General features: G+C 38.0%; 1 protein-coding gene across 3 annotated transcripts in view; it reads right to left on the reverse strand.

Annotated features, from left to right (window-relative positions):
- Positions 1-18,198, reverse strand: part of TRPS1 (transcriptional repressor GATA binding 1) — a 257,738-nt gene that overhangs the window by 184,161 nt on the left and 55,379 nt on the right. For all 3 annotated transcript variants that reach the window (XM_060611181.3, XM_060611177.3, XM_060611180.3), the window contains one exon: positions 9,770-10,899. In XM_060611181.3, the coding sequence (XP_060467164.2) occupies positions 9,770-10,899 (1,130 nt within the window). The remainder of the gene's footprint in view (positions 1-9,769; positions 10,900-18,198) is intronic.

Here is an 18,198-nt window from a genome sequence, read left to right on the forward strand (position 1 = left end):
TCACACATCTCTGTATCCACCCCCACCCAGAACATCCAAGAGTAAATCCATACTTTAACAAAAGGAATGAACCACTACCACTCTGTGGATGTTCAGGATGCTGGATTCACTAGGTAGAATCATAAAGCAGCAGAGAAATATTGAAAGTGCATGGGTATTTCATAGATGGTATATTCCGAATGGCGTTTTGGAATAAATTCTTCATTATTTAAGAACTCCTAGAACTTCTGGCTACATTAAGCCACACGAACTGAAAAGACAATACAAATATATGCCCTGCATTAATTTGAATTCTATATTCTCCTGCCAAATGGATAGCAAACACTCTCCTCATGCTACCTAAGGAAAAAAGATGCCATTTTGTAGATCTCCCTAGCACAGGGCTGCTAGATAAAACACGCCATTGCAACTTGAATGTCAGTGCAAACAATGAAATACCTTAGTGTAAGTATGCCCCATGCAATATTTGGGATATACTTACACAAAATCTCAGTATGTCTCATGAAATATTTTAGACAGTGAGGACATGAATCAAAGAAATGTATTAAAAAAGCAAAAGCATCCCTGCCTCCAGAGAAAACTACTAGCTGCCTAACCAAAGACCAAATTGGACTTAATTCAAACAACAACATTTCTGTGAGAAAAGATGTTTTATTCCTTATCCTACTTAACAGAATTTTCTTATGCTATAAAAATGCATTCATTTCAGATCCATTCATATTTCAGTGGCCTTAGTAGTAGTGTTTCATTCATCAGAAGTTAAATATATTATTTTCAAAATTCATAAAGGGCTGAAATTTTCTAGATTTTAGAAAAAGATCAGCTAAAAGATGTAACTCTTTTTTTTTTCTTTAGATAGAGCAAGAGTGAGTGTGCAAGTGGGAGGAGGGGCAGAAGGGGAGAGAGAGAATCTTACGCAGGATCCACACTGGGAGTGGAGCCTGATCGGGGCTCAATCCCACGACCCTGGGATCACAACCTGAGTGAGCTGAAATCAAGATTCGGACACTCAATTGACAGTCACCCAGGTGTCTCAAGATGCTACTCTTTTATTACGCTATCCTGATAATACTTCTGTATTTCTATTTTCATAATAAACCAGCCTACGGTATCTGTGAAGTCAGCTAGGAGCAATGCCTTTTCTCCTCTAAATGTAAACTTCCAGATACTTCTGCCAGTATTTGAAAAGCTCTCCTCTACCAAATAACTGTATTTCTTAGCCACAGTTTTTCTTCAATGACTAAACAGAGCATTGAAGCAAATGAATAAATCATAAATACTCATCAATTAGACTTCAAAAGGTATTTTTTTGGTAATTACAGAATCTAACACCTACAGACAAGTTACCACAGAAGAAGTAAGTGAAGGTGATTTAATTTAAATATAGATCAATAGATCTGATATCTAATAAAGTTAGCCATTTTTGTAATACAACTTTTGCTGGTACAAAGGCCTCTAACATAGGATACTGGAGATTAATGACACTGGAGAATGAGGGAGTGGAAAGCAGGTGAAGAGAGCATCTGAGAGACAAAGACCAGGAAAAAAAAAAAAAGGAATTACAGGTGAATAACCAGATCAATCAAATTTTGGAGGCTGGAAGTGTAATAATATTCAGCTTTAGTGAAGTGCAAAGGAACGGTCTACAAAACATAAGATAAACTGAACTTTGTGTAAGATTCCACTCAACCCACTCATATTTTTAAAGCTGAAATAATCTGATTAGTATTTACTCATTTGTAGTAACTGGTTTTTTTTTAAGGGGGTCTCAGTGATTTCATTTAACTCATGTCCTATCTGAAAAACTTCAAGTTATGATTCACTTAACTCACTTCCAAAAAGAAGATATCCCCTACCCAAATATTCAAAATAGGAAGACAAACCTCTCCATAAAATAGAACGTGAATAAGAAATGGGAAATGATTTCCATAAACTAACATGAACTAGAAATTATAGCTAAAATTTATTTTATTCCAAGAATTGATCATCATTCTTGTGCAAAAAGTCTTCAGAACCATGAAATATGAAATTCTAATAATGTATACAAACAAAGGTTGTGCCATTTGTGGGTTATTTTCTTGAAGGATATAATATCCTGGGTAATGTTTTGTCTCACAATGGGAATTTTCAGCTTGAACTATTAGGTCCATTTCAAGGTATTACAGGGAACTGATTTATTAGGTATTGTTTAAAAGAACATGTCACATAAATATACACAAATCTAAATGTAACCATCATGGCCCTCACCCTTTGAGAAACTCTGTCCTAATGCACTGTATACTTGGCTTTTTCAGATGTGTTGATAATTAAGTGCTTATCATAAAATTTATCCTTCACTATGCTCTTCTCTGAGCTCTTTTAAGGTAGAAATTGAGCAGTAGCTACATTAATTTAAGCAATTATGGTATCCAGTGTTATTTCCTTCAGCCCAGGTTATATATTTTATGTCTAAAAGATTCAAACACTGTTTGAAATTTTTTAAATGGATTCATAAATCTCCAATTGGACAGATGCTTATCATCACATGCACTACCAAAAAGGATATCAATTTTCACACATTGTAGATAACAAGCAGGTAGACAATGATATTATTAATGCTTTTTAAGTAGTTATTTAATCATAAGGGGAACTGGGCATTCACTCAAATATTTATTGGACTTGCGTATTGATGAAAATTGGTATTTCACTTTATTTAAAAATTTTATGTAATGTTAGTCATACACACATTCTACCTATATATGTGCTTACATATATACATATACACATTCATATTTAATAATGAATGTTATAAAAACATTTATTTTTGTTATAAAAATACAAGTTAGAACATAATCATAGAATCATAGGATATGATTTTATATAGGTAAATATATTCAATATGCCCTCTGTGTGTGTGGGCATATATACATATACAGAGAAATACAGAGAGATCTGTGTGTGTGTGTGTGTGTGTGTGTGTGTGTGTGCATGTATACACATAGAGATGATATAGAAGAAATTATATTTGTGGTATAGTTCCATATATGTACATGAACGTATATGAATATACATGGTATATATGTGAATATACACACAAACATATATATAATGAATATATGTATATGGTTTTGTTTTGCTAGTTTTTGAACTTACATAAAATAGTATCCAGCTACAAATAGTCTTCAATTTGTTTGATTCAGGCAAAATTATGCTTATAAGATTCATATGTCCTGCTCAACTGCCATTTATTCAAATTCACTACTGTGTAACATTCCACTGTATAAAAATCTACAAATTCTTTAATAATATTTAAAAGGTATTATTATCAGTTGGTATTTTTTTCCTGTTCTTGTTTCTGATTTTTGTTTTGGTTGTTCTGCTCTTTGAAAAAATACTACTGTGAACATTTCTGCACAGGTTTCCTACTGTACTGATGAAAGAAATTATCTGAGGAGTAAAATAATGCTTCCACTGGGAACATGAGCATCTGATATTGCCAGAATTTGTCAAATTCACTTTATGCAGTCATATGTACCGACCATTTTACCCTTTGCAATTTTTTAAAGTTTATTTATCTTGAGAGAGAGCCAGAGTGCACACAAGCAGGGGAGGGGCAGAGAGAAGAAGGAAGGAGAGACAGAATCCCAAGCAGGTTCCGTGCCATGAGCACCCAGTTCAATCTCATGTGGGGCTCAAACTCAGGTACTGTGACCTAAGCTGAGATCAAGAGTCTGATGTTTAACCAACCAACTGCGTCACCCAGCCACCCCACCCTTTATAATTTTTTTAACACCCATGTTTTCTGAGATAAAGTGACCTAATTGTTTCTCTTGTTACTATTTGCCTTGTGTAACTTCATTTATTCTTACCTTTTTGTTACTGAGACCCAACTTAATTATACTGAGTCAAAGGATATGTTCTGTGTGATATGTTTTCCTGAAATCTGATTTCTTTTTAGCTTAATGTTTGTCCATTTTTCTAAGTATGTTAAATCTGCTGGAAAGGCATGTGAATCCTCTAAATAGATGGATGCACAATTGATATATTTTAATTAAAACAAGTTTGTTAATTTGCTGCTCTAATCTTTTATATTTTGAAGATTTTTTTCATTCAACCTCTAATAAGAAAGGTTTCTTAAAATCTATCACTGTGATTGTGGTTTGTCATATTTTCCTTGTAGTTGTTGATCAATTTTTGTTTTACATATAGATTTATTTATAGTTTATATATTTAGAATTGTTCTATCTCCCTCAAGACATGAACATCTTATCCTTATGTATTGACTTATCCTTCCTATGCTTTTTATCTTAAAATTGTCTTAAAATTGTCAGGCAATTTATCTAAATTGTCTGAGATTAATAAAGGTATCTCCATATTCCTTTGGTTTATATTGCTTATAACTCCATTTATTTTTTTTGTTACAAACTCTCCATAGCCTTATATTTTGAGTGTATATCTTATAAACAGCTTATATATAGTTGAATTTTCTTTTTTTTAAGTTTATTTATTTTATGTGTGAGAGAGAGAGAGAGAGAGAGAGAGCAAGTGGGGGAAGGGCAGAGGGAGAAGGGAAAGAGAGAATCCCAAGCAGGCTGCACACTCAGTGCAGAGTCCAATGCAGGGCTCAATCCCACAAGTGTGAGATCCTGACCTGAACCAAAATCAGGAGTCGGATGCTTAACCAACTGAGGCAGCCACCCATGCACCCCTTGAATTTTCTTTTTCAGTAAGTCTGACAATACCTTTTAAGTGGAAAGTTTAATCTACACAGGTTCATTAAGGTTTTGATAGCTGGTCTTTTCTTTTTTTTACCATCTTACTTTTGGAATTCTGTTTATCCACTTAAATATTCATCTATTTATGCATTTTTACCTTGTATCCTGTCTTGCCATTTTTTAGAAAACAGATGGAATCTTATTTTGTTGTGCCATTCTCTATAGCTTCAGAAGTTATGTACCCGTTTCCTATTCCTTCATTAGTTAACTTTAAAAGTTTCCAAGTATGCACAGCAAAGTCCTAACTCAACTAACTCCAGACAATTCAAGGGCCGTAAAGCACCTTACTTCTGATCATACCCCCTACAAATGTTCATACTGTGTTGCCCAACACCTTAGTCTATTTCTTTTTAACTGCATAAATAAGGCAGGCTATGACTGATTTATCCACAGTCCCCTGGTCTTTGCCTATGTGGAAATATTTTGCTTTTTCTTCAAAGGTTGTTTTCACAGGTAGACAATACTAAGTCGACCATTTTTTTTTTGTGCTTTTTCCTTCAAAACTTTGAATAGACTTTCTCCCTCTTCTGGTTTCCATTGTTGTTGATGAAGTCTGCTAGAGTAACCTAATTGTCTTTTCTAAGGAGTTGATATGTAGTTTCCCTTTGGAGGCTCTAAGAAGACCTCTGTAGCATTTTAATTATTACCACAATGTGTCTATGACTGAATTTATTTGGTTATGTCCCTGTTTCAGTAGACGCTATGTTTTTTTTGTATCTGTGTGCTTATGTCTTTCATCTTTCAATTCGAGAAAATCTGCCATTATCTCCTCAAATACTACTTGCCTACCTTCCATTCTATATATTCTTTCCTCCTGGAACTCTAATTAGATGCAGGTTAAAACAGCTTATTGTGTTTTTAAAACCCACTATCTACTTTTGATACTTTCCATCCCTATCCACTCTTTTAAATATTCTGGCTAATGTCTTCAGATTTAACTTGCAATGAACTCATTTGCCTTCTATCACTTGCAAATCTGTTACTGAACCTGTCTACATTTTGAGTTTCAATAATTATATTTTCAATTCAAAAAATGCTGTTTGATTCTTTTTTGAGTATTTCTAGTCATTTATAGTCTCATGTAGTTTGATTTGTAAATCTGATTTTCATTATTTAAACACTACTTTTCTATAACTGAAAAACATTATATTTTTATAACTTTTTTATAACTGAAAAATTTACTGTATTTTCATAACTTACAATTTCCCCAGGTATCTAAAAAGCCATTATGACATTTCCTCCTTATTTTCCATAGAATGGTTTATATCCCTCTGCATATGGTGAGTTTTTGTAATAATGAGCTCATACAAGATAAGGTTTATCTTATGCCACAGATATCATGGAGGTGAAAATGGAGTATTTCATCTAGACAAATGTGTGCCTACTTCTGACAGAAGTCAGCGAAGGCTCTAAATGTGGAATCACTTTAGCTACCTTCAAGGTGCCAGCTTAAAGTAAAACTCAGATTCAGCAGCCTCTCTCTCTCAGTGACTCCAGGCATAGTCTCCTGACCGACTGCTATTTGCCTCAGTGCAACCTCACACTCCATGCTTGCTGTTCACTTCTCCCCAGTCTGGGTTTTGTCCAATCTTGGTGAAGGAAAGACGAGAAAAGTTTCAGAAGTTTCCCTTAATTCACAGGAGTCTAGCAAGGCATTGAAAAGTATGTTTCATCTAGTGTCATTGTTTTCTAAGGGGACAGTGCTCCTACCGACTCCGGAACAGTAAGTTATAACACTGACAATTTTGATGAGAATGGTGGTCAATTAGAGAAGGGGTATACTGTTTAATCAAGTGATAAATAATAAAAGAAATGGAGTATGAGAAACAAATTCATGGGTGGAATACAGTAAGTCAGTCAAATGTGAGCTAGGGGCACCATAAATAAATATGAAATGTTAGGAAAAAAGAACTGATCAAGTTCCAGTTGCTGACTGAATAATGTTTTCAATTCAACTGAGGTTAAACCGGGTTCTTCATGAAAATGCCCACCGAATAGAATCCACACTAAGGATTTCACTCATAGCTCTAAATCAACTCTCCTGCTTCTCAGCTGTAGTTTTTCTTATAGCTACCTGATTTCACATATTTTATAGATCATAGATTGTACTACCTTCTTACTACACTGTAAGTCTTATTTATAAAGCACTCAAAAGCCAAGAATATTCCCTAGTTATACCAGAATTATGGAGAAAGTTTCCCAACATGAATAATATGAATCAACATAAATTTAACCAGAAAAAATATTACTGTGATATGGTAAACTTGTTCTTTTATACTATCTTCAAAATACAGCATGTGGGGAAAATGCATTGATAGAACAGATTTTCAGCACCCACAGAACTATTCCCTTTCGTATCCCTCAAGCCTCCACTGTTGTTCAACTTTCTGTAGAGTTTCTGAAAGAATAAGTCTCCACATTTCAAATATTTCTATAAGATCTCATAAACAGATCAGAGATAAACTACTCAGCAACCTAAAGGATCCGGGACCGCACAAATTACATCAGGTTTTAAGAACAAGTGCAGGAGTATTTTAATGCCCTAGGAACAAATACTGCTCAGTTTTCTCATCTAATAAAGTGCTGAAAGGCTGACTGACATCCAAAATGCACAAACAATTGTTATTTGGTGTGGAGCCCTAAATCTTCAGAAGGGTTTGAGACTTTATAATAGTCTCAGATTAAACTGTAACTCACCATGGAGATCTTGGCTTATCCTTAACGACTGTGAAGTCAAAAACTCACAGGCACTTCATTTACTTAAAGATCTACTCACTGAGCACTTATTAGCCATTCTGACACTGTGCTAAATTGTGTAGACAGAGCAGTGAACAATAAGAGACTAGTCTCTTCCTTCTAGAGCTTATTGTCCTTACTGACTACTAACTAAACTCTGAAATTATTCAGTCATATTTTTTTTTTTTTTTTTTTTTATTTATTTTTGGGACAGAGAGAGACAGAGCATGAACGGGGGAGGGGCAGAGAGAGAGGGAGACACAGAATCGGAAACAGGCTCCAGGCTCCGAGCCATCAGCCCAGAGCCTGACGCGGGGCTCGAACTCACGGACCGCGAGATCGTGACCTGGCTGAAGTCGGACGCTTAACCGACTGCGCCACCCAGGCGCCCCATAGTCATATTTTTATTCATACTTTCATTTCTTGGGAGAATTTTTTTGTTTAACCAAAGCATACAGAAAGTCTGTTTTTCCAGACAGGTTTTCAAGCAATGGCCTCAGCTTCCTCAAAAAGAGCCACTAATGCAAATGATCTGGTATCCAGATGTGTATGTATGTACATGTGTGTGTATAGTGTGTGTGTGTGTGTGTGTGTGTGTGTGTGTGTGGTGTGTGTGTGTGGCTAATTTCCTCATGATTAAAGAAAGTCTCCTCTTTTAAACCCAGACAAGATTACCTAATTTTTACAGCACCTAACAAATGTATATGCACACTAGTAAAGCTCAGAAGGAAGCTAATGTCTGCTAGCCCAGAAATAAATTAGCATGCAGCTAACATCAGAGGAGCCAGAAACACTCACTACAAGTGTGAACACATATTTGATTGCAGGACTGTGTCTTTCCTAGGGCTGACCTTATAAATTAAACAGTGTAAATCTCAAGGAAGTGTTTTCTGAACATTTAGATTCACTGTGAACATTAGGATGCCCTTCAAATTAACATCTAACATTATTAGCCTATTGTTGGACATGAACTGCTTCATTACTGGTGACTGACAAAACACACACGCACTTAAACTAACACACGCTTTCAAAAAGAATGAGAGGAACTGTTTAGAATCTTGGGATGGGAAAAATAAAATGACTAGATTTTTGAACTAGTATACTGAGTCTACATACGGAAAAACACTTAAAAGGAGTAAATAAAGCTCTTTACTTTGATGCGTCTCTAAGCGCTATTGCAAGAAAACACCCACTGAGTGCCAAGTAACAACAGAACATGCTGTATTACCGGGATTGTGCTAAACTAATTCCTAGTCATATAACCAACTCTCAGTGTAAATGTTCCTTCTTCAAAGAGGCATTTCCTCATCTACCATATTGGGCTATGAGGTCATTCTCATCAAACACAGTGGCCTCTACTTCATCTGTCATGACACTCGTACTCACAATGATCTGTGAACGTCTTCCCTACTAAACTGTAAGTTCCCTGTGGGCATTGACTATGTTCATCTTGTTCTCTCCTTTATCATCAATGCCTGGCACAATGCACATTTTTGGAATTAATCAGTTAAGGAATGAATACAGAAATGAAATAAAGATACGTATCCTAAACCCGTCTTTAGAAAACACGAAAGATGAACTGGGAAGACTAACATTTATACAGAGAATAGGGTCGAAGTGAAAAAAAATGAACATATATCCTGTATCTCTGTTTACGAATCTGGAATACCCGAAGTGGTTTTACCTGCTCCGAGGAGTGAGTGTACAGAAATCCAAAGTCACACCTATGACAATACGCTCACCTTCAGATTACGGTTTCTTTGTGAAACAAAGGTGTTGCTCAATGTTTTAAAGCCAGAAGGATGTCCAATCTCATTTGAAAAGAAAAATGAGCAACGTGTTCTCAAGCGGATCATTTTCCAGTTGGAGTAGAGAAGAGAATATGTTATAATGGCACCTTTCATTTGGGAGCTCCTCCATCAAAAATTGTGGGATGTGGAGTCACTTAGCAAGGACAAATAAATGGGATTGTGGTAAATGAGTAAACTCATCAGCATTACCGTCATCACTGCAATTTTTAAAACACACTCAGTAAACGGTACAAAACAGGTATGAAGCAGAAGAGTAAATGGTCTGAAACAAGTAACCAAATTAGAATCTGTGCTTACCACATCTATAAATACATAACCTGCAGTTTTATGAATGATCTTTTATGTTCGCTCGTCCTGTAACTTCCCCAAGTCACTGCAATCATTCCCAATGATTCTTGGATCAGCCCTCTGGATTCTTCCTATCATTCTGTTAATATCCTCTCCCGCCCCCACCCCGCTGTGGCTTACCTGTAGTGTCGGGAAATCTCTTCTTCCACCTGGGTAATGAAATCGCATTTGGTACATGAGTGTTCTTTGCTTTCCTTGACAGCTGGCTGCCCATCCGATCCTTGCAGATGATTGGCTTCCTGTTTGACATCTGATGCTTGGGACTCATGCACACTCTCGTAATGGAAGAGGAGCACATCTACATCAGGGGTGGAGAACGAGCACTGGTGGCACTGGTGTTTGACTCTTGAGCTTCCAGCCGCCCCAGGAGACAAGTGCAAAAGCAAGAGTGCACAGTGGGAACAATTACTTTTTCTACATGCAAATGGATAAGTAATTTCTCCAAGGTGCTTTTCTGGGCTGCAAAGGCCTCTGGGACAGAATGGACAGTGTTTAATGGTACACTTATGAATGTTATGGAGCTGCTGATAGTGACGGAGAAGCGGCCCCACTATAATTACATCGGGGCCATGGCTTTTGGAGTATCTAAAGTCGCAGAACTGACAATTGTAGCTGGTCACCATGTTATCCTCTGCTCCCTTGCTGGAGAAATCCTTCTTTTTAGCCCCACTAGAGCTCTTGTCTGCCTTGGTCATTGGTTCCCCTTCTGCACTTTTGGCTAGATCATTCTGATTAATGACAGAGCCCCTGGAAAGCTTATCATTCAGTTCTGGATTAAGGCAGCCTGACTGCGCTCCTCCGTGCTGTTTGCCGTAATGTTCTAACAGTTTAAGTGAGCTAGAGGACTCACAGCTGAAACTACAGAATTTACACCAGTAGTAACTGGTGGCCTCTGTACCATTTTGTCTCGAGGAATCGAGGGGCTTGATGGGCACCGAGTAGCCAACAGGAGTGTCATCTCCTGCCTTGACTGTGATCTTGTCCTGCCACTTTCCCAAGTCTCCAGAATCGCCAGATCGAAGTGCAGGGATGGATTTGTTAGAGTTTTTCTCTGAAGGTTTTGCACCCTCAGAGGAGGGGAGAGAAGCTTTTATTTTGTTCGGGTGAGTCTGAAGAAAATGTTGTTCTAGTTCAGTTGAGGAGTTGCCCATGTAAGTGAAATTGCAGAATTTACAGCGGAAGTACTTGGTGTTTCCTTGGCAATCCGGTGTTTTCCGTCCAATGCCAATGAACGTTCCACCTGAAGTGACCTGGTATGGAAGAGATGGATGTTACTTTAAAGGTGTCATTACTTCAGTGCTCTCTGTAGGAGGGAGGAGGGGGCACTGCCAAGTATTCCACATCAAAAAATACAATAGTACTTCTGCTTATTATGAAATCACTTGAATAATCAGCGCCAAAGAAATGCACTCTTCATTTCTCAATAGCTGCTCTTTTGAGAGGCTCATTATGCTAAACATTTTTGGCCAAGGCAACAGTCAAAGATAAGTAATAAGAGTACTATAACTAATTCAATGGATTTAATATTTTTTTAAAAAAAGCCAAGAAAACAATTTTCATGTAAGTAGGTTTTACTACTGCCTCCCTGTAACCACATGCTTGCAGAAGCATCCAAATCACAGGGGATTTCTTTTCCTGAAGTTAAGGGCTGCTGTCAAAACCGGAGGCAGTTGCTTAGAGATTGCTCAATGCAGATGTTCTCCAAGGAAATCCTTGTTCAGTTCCTATAGCGATGAGGCTTTGGGCAAAGACGAAGCCTCCCTTTCGGGTAAAATGAAGGTGCTAACATGACCACACAAAATGGCTGGTAATTAAAAGCCCAAGCAGGCACTATTAGACTAAAAATGAAGTTAAGGCAGTGGACTTGAAGTCTTAGTGAAGAAGGTCTAATGTAAAGAGTTTAAAATGTTTCCCAATCTAGGATAAAGGAAAAGTAGAAAATCTTCCAGGGCCTCATTTGATCAAAGCTCAGTCCCACTGGATCAAGGCTCTGTCTCAGTGGGTCAAGGGGATGTTCAAAGGCCAAAACAAAATAATCCCACTATAGAAATGATCACAGCTCTTCTTCCTATCTCAAGTTGTAAAACTTACAGCATTAGGGCAATGAAGGCATTCAAAGGCCACTATACATAAAGTCCTTCCTCAGTGGGCACTGCAACAGGCAGCTTAAGCAAGCGCCACCACTGAGCAGACAAAACTCCTGGTTTAAAACAGAGTTTTTGATAGAAATCCTCCAAAAAGGAAGAGATCTCCTCTTCTGACTATCGGAGAATTTCTGAATTTTTCTAGCTACCAGATGTAACAGATTAAGCACGTGACATAATCATGTTCTGCCTTCTTCACCAGCTGCTCAAAAATGACATGTGCGATCACTGCTCATATCCAAATCACTCTAGGAGAAAGGTCTCAAGCATCTCAAAATCATTTAAGAGCTTCTACTTAATATGCAAATAACATTCCCTTAGCACATTGAGAGACACGCTTATACCTCTACTGTACAGGACTCAGACCATAGTCCATGCTTCGACTTAAAGACAGGTTGTGAGCTTGATCAAATTACCTTGTCCGGCCAAGAGCTGGCTTATCTGGGGCAACCTCCACTTTATTTCCAGTATTAGAGTTCTAGGAAGTGTGCATGAACACAGAAACAGCTCAACCCTTACTATACATTAAGATAATAATTTACAAACATCTCTCACAGCCTGTAACCCAAGGATGACAATGTATCACTTTTGGTGATGTCCACATCCCCCATGGCAAGCACACAGACTTCAGTCTGTCAACAATAGCAGATCATCATCTGACCAGAGGGAAGAATGGGGCACCCTCCCAGCCAGCAGCCTGGCAATCAGCAGTGCGAGAGATGTCAAAGCCAGACCACAGGAGGATACAGTCTATTCGCCTTTCTAACCTAGCACTTCAGGGACCAGAACAACTAAAATATGCCCTGAGATGTAACGATATTACAAAATCCCTCCATCTATAACCCAGTTCACTGGAGGTGAGGAGAAACCTTAATTTCAGAAACAAAGCATTTAAATGTGATTCCATCAACTCTGGTACTTTGTGCAGGAAATTCAACTTGAATCAAAGGGGGCAAATTGAGAAGTATGCCATTCTCCTCTAATGCGAGTGAAAAAGCCAGTATGCAAAAATTTTCTTGGTTTAGTTACCAGCTTTTAGTTTCAAAGTTGTCGATCTTCCTGATATAAAGTATCTGTAATTTCTGCTTGTAGAAAGGGATTCCTGAGAAATCATGACACATTATCACTATTTCTTTGATTTTGCAATCTTCAAGTCTCATATGCCACGTCTACACTGGAAGGGCTGAACTTCTATAAAGTCCTAAGAAATCCCGAAACATAGGAATCTGAAGTGCATCAAAATTATTATTAAGCATCACAACATCCCTTCCAGTATTTGACAACTTTAAAAGTCAGAAAATCCAGGCTAAAAATGACTACTATCACGTGCATAGACCATGAAAGAAAGGCCATTCAGTAAACAAACAAAACCAAAACTGCCAGTAAAGCATTCTGGCTTAGGACTAATTAACTTGCTATGCAAACCACATTAAATCTTTTAAGTTGGTGGCATTTGTGTGTGTACAAGTTGTGTTTTTTTACCCAGGGAAAACCAGCCAGCTCCATTATTTAAGATTATTATGTAAGATACTCTTTTGGGGCACCCAGGTGGCTCAGTCGGTTGAGGTCACCATCTCACACTTCGAGGGCTCAAGCCCTGAGTCAGGCTCTATACTGACAGCACGGAGCCTGGAGCCTGTTTTGGATTCTGTGTCTCCTTCTCTCTCTGCCCCTCCTCTACTCTCTCTCTCTCAAAAATAAATAAACATTAAAAAATTTTTTAAGGATCATTATGTAAGATACTCTTTTACAAACCACCCAAGCAGGCAAACAAAAACACAAGGATCTCATTTAACGATAAAAACAATAATAATGACACTGACATAGGTTATCTATTTGCCTTCTTGGTAAATAGCCACTAAATCATATTAGTTTTTATATTACTTAAAGCTAATATAACATTAGAATTAAATATTTTATATAATATAAAAGCTAACTTTGGGAAACATTGTTACTTAGTGTTCTATTCCTCTTCTCTTTCAAAAAGACCTGAAGGCTACACTTGTGGACATTTTTATACTTTCTTTGTAAGAGATGTACATTTAAGTCATGGTCAAATAAACTGATTCATATCATTTAAATGCCATTCTAAAATAAAACATAATTTATTATTTTAGGAGACCTTACCTAAGACTACTGACCATATTCACTGTATTTTCATGACCTCCAAATGTTAACTTAAAACAACTGTTTCCTAGATTAAACAAAAATACACAGCAATAACAGTTATACAAAGCAAGTATTTGCAGCAACAGTGTGTTGAATCTTATTGCCAGGAAAGAGCACCACACATTCAGAGAATTATTTCAAACTTTTCAAATGGCTGAACCCAGCAAGGAGTAGAAAAAAGGTTACCATTCCCTAGCTATGACTCTACTAAAAAAGAGATCACAAGCAGAATAAAGAGTGTAAGTTATAATTATAACCCGTTAATCCAGCAGCTCCTTTGACACGGATATCCGTATTTTAGAATTTCTATTAAACTGTAAATTCCGTTTGGACCAAAAATTACACCTATTCATTCATGTAATTAGTAGCTATTGAGTACTTAGTTTGTGCCGATCTCTGTAACTGATGATAGAGTACAACAGTGAGCAAGCTAGGCCACCTCTCTGCCTTTAAACTACTGCATTTGAAGATCAAGATTTGTAGATGAAATTCTTTATTCATTTGTATTCATATTACTTGGATTTGCTTGCTCCCAAGGGAAGTTCTATAACATAAGTCTCTGCAAAGATACATTATTGAACCTCCTGGCACCTCAGTTTCCTCACCTTTCTGGATATCAATGTACACACCTTGCTATCTTGCAGGATTGTTGTGAGGATCAACTGAGAGAATGTACCTGAAACTGATTTGCAAACTGAAGATCAGTACCGTCCAAAAGAACTTTCTGAGATGCTGGAAATGTTCTGCAGTCTACCCTGTCTCTACCATGGCCACGAACCACGTGTGGCTACTAAACACTTGAAACAGGGCTAGTGCAACCCAAGAACTGATTTAAGTAATTTTTATTAACTTTTCACTAATTTAAATTAACTGAAATGTAAATAGGCACATGTAGCTAGTGAATGCCATGTTAGCACAGTCTACAGTACTCGTCACATGAATGGGATTATTATTTAATAAAATGAACTACCTAATTTAATTGCTCGTGCTAAGCGGATGAAAAGACTACATAGTGGGAAAATGGTGAAGTCATTCCATGACAAATTCATAAACTTGTCAATCGTAGTATTCTTAGCTGTAAATGAAGAGGTAGGATTCTGTTGTTACTAAGCACATATTTCTGTTTATAGTCCTTCTTGGACTGAAGGAATAATATTTTATTCATCTTTGGACGCAAGCAAGGGCTCAATATATTTGGGTTGAATGGAGTCATTATGGGAGATGTGAGCATAGATGGAAATCCCCCCCCCCCCAAGGCCCCTGAGTTACCTGGGATAAAAAAAAAAAAAGTGATTGTAATTCACACACCTCCCCCCCACCGTTGACTCAACCTGACATATTTGGGCTTCTTCAAAAAACTGAACAAAATGTATCATCACCCAAAAACAAATGACTAGGGAGCCATTTGCTTATGAGTTACAGTTTAGAAACAACCAACTTATCTGTGAAGGCATGAAAAAGAACAGATTTGAAGTTACTTTTCACTGAATAAGGACTAGGATGGCTTTTTATTCCATTTTTAAGTTAGTTTTAAAAACTATTCCTTCCATGTAGTATGTTTCATTGGCCTTTGTTTATAATTTATTTACATATGTCTTTTCACAAAAATGTTTCACTGTTGAACTTAAAAACATAAAAGGCTGGCTTTTTTTCAAAGACTTTAACCTTAATTAATTTATTTCCTTCTAATAATATGGAATAAAAACTGGTAAGAATGATATCTAAGAAAATATGTCAAAGGAAAAGATTTTTTGAAGCCTCAAGAACTCCCAAAATGACACTTCAGCACACGTACTTATTGTCAGTGGAACAAAAAGAGGTGTTTGAACTAAACACAAACTCTTCCTCAGATGTGGTTCACTTTCAAGTACTATAATTGATAGCAACAGAGACAATTAGGAGGGTACTAATTTAAGGGGACTTGAGGTTATGGGCTGTTAGTCAAAAAAGTAAAACCTTCACTTAATAAAAAGCTAAGTTGTTAAAAATCACTGTTCAAATACTGAAGTTACAAAGAGCTTGAAGAAATCTGTCAGGGCCGATCTTGGCCGAAAATAGCTATAGTCGGAATGAATGTGTTAATCTACATAGGCAGCATTTCTGCCTTGGAGAGTGCTTCAGAAAGCACCGTGCAGCATGGGGGGTGCTGCAGTCTCTGGGAGAGACTACATGCTTAAACATTCCAACAACAAATCGAATTAGATGGCGACTCTCTTAGCCCCCCGCCATCACATCCTATTCCTGCTGCTCCTGGTTGTCCCTGCCGTAATGCCAATAAACACCCTTCTTAAAAATAAGGAACAAATCCAAACAGTTTTTTGAATTATAAGAGCCAACCATATTTTTTGTGGGGGGATAACCAAAACTCAACTTGATTTTAAGTGTAAAACACGGCATATTTTAAATTATGCACATTTTTGGGACGCCTGGGTGGCTCAGTCCGTTAAGGATCCGACTTCAGCTCAGGTCATGATCTCATGGTTTGTGAGTTCGAGCCCTGCGTCGGGCTCTGTGCTGACAGCTCAGAGCCTGGGGCTTGCTTCGGATTCTGTGTCTCCCTCTCTCTCTGCCCGTCCCCTGCTCTCGCTCTGTCTCAAAAATAAAAAAATAATAATAAATATTTTAATTAAATTATGCACATTTTTATTATCAGCTTTTGGATTACAGCCATCAAGAGTCCACCCCTACTGGTTTTCCTACATCACTCAGCATAATAAACTGAACTAAGTCTCTATGATTATTTGGTATTTGGGCTGACAGAATACCAATCAATCTTAAAGTCAGTCTCAACAATTTAGAAAAACATTGTTTTACAAGGAAAAATGCCAAACAAGACAGAAAATGTAATGCAGGTGAATTATAAGGCTGGGGGCATTATCCACAGAACTAACCCCTCTCCTGCATCTGACCTACCTGTGCCACCGGCTCTTAATGGAGATAAATAAGAATCGGGTATTTGTGCTAAAGAGCGTCTTAAATGGGAAGACAGAGTGGCGACACCGTGGAACATCCTTCCTCTAGGGAAGGGTGCTTTGTTGCATGCCTCCTGTGTGCCGAACACAGATGACACACACAGAAGTGACAGGGTCCAAAACCCCACGTGTCTGTGGGCTGCTGCAGAGAGTTCACAAGGAAATAAATGACAAGGACGGTAGAGTGCATGTGCTTCTGCTGGGAGAGGAACCCAGTTCCGTGACAACACAGAGGAAGAGGACCCAAGCAACAGGGCCAGGTCAGCTTCTGGAAGGAGAAACTGAGCGGGGGACACAGAGTTGCCACTTGAGATGAGCCTCAAAGGCAGTGATTGTGGAAAGGCTCTTCAGGTGCAGGAAACAAAGTGAGTCCAGTGTGAATGGCAGTGAAAAGGTGCAAGCTGTTCTAGGGAAATGTGAAGGGAGACTGGGGGATGAGAGAAGATTTGGAGAATGGTGGAGAGACTGGAGAGTTTAATTATGTAAGTATAATTAAAATGATACACCTTTTCTAGAAAGTAGACCTATACTTCCTACAAAATGTAGGATGATGGATCTCTAAACAGAATTTTTAAAAATTAATTAAAGGAGGGAGGAAGGGAAGGAGGAGAGAAGGCAGAAGGAGGGAGAAAAGAGAGAAAGGAAAAGGAGAGGAGGGATGGAGGAAGGTATGGGGTTGAGGCAAGAGCTGAAGAGAAAGGAAAAGAAGAGAACAGAAGGTATCTGAAAGAGACAAGAAGTAACTAGGAAACCACTAAGAATCTACTAAGTAAACATGAAGGGTGGGGGCCGTATAAGCATCAGGCGGGGAAGACCAGAGCAAACTACTCCATTGTTTGGGGGGAGATACACATCAGAAAGAAATCCAGGGTAACTGTGGTATTTCCAGCCCCACCAATTTGGAAATGCGAGTACATTAGAAAGGGCGGGCGGTGGGGGGACCATTAGGGAAGAAGCTAACAACTTTAACTTTAGGCAGGTTGACTTTGAGATGCCAGTGCAGCCTCCCATCAGCTGGAAAAACAGGTCTTAGAACAAACCACTGTTTATTATAAGATCCCCAAATATGTTAGTGGACTCATGAAAGAATTCAGGTGTTCTTCAGGCTGACAGGCTGACATCAGTGAGTCATCTAAGTATTAAAGGGGGGCTGCAAGAGGAGAAGAATTTCTCAAGTCCCTCCCTGTGGCCCCACCCCTCACTTTCAGAATGTAGGGAGACCACAGGGCTCTGAGCTCGTTTGGGGTGTGGAGTACATGCACAT

This window comes from Panthera onca, chromosome F2 (genome assembly GCF_046562875.1).
Source record: "Panthera onca isolate mPanOnc1 chromosome F2, mPanOnc1 haplotype 2, whole genome shotgun sequence".
NCBI lineage: Eukaryota > Metazoa > Chordata > Mammalia > Carnivora > Felidae > Panthera > Panthera onca.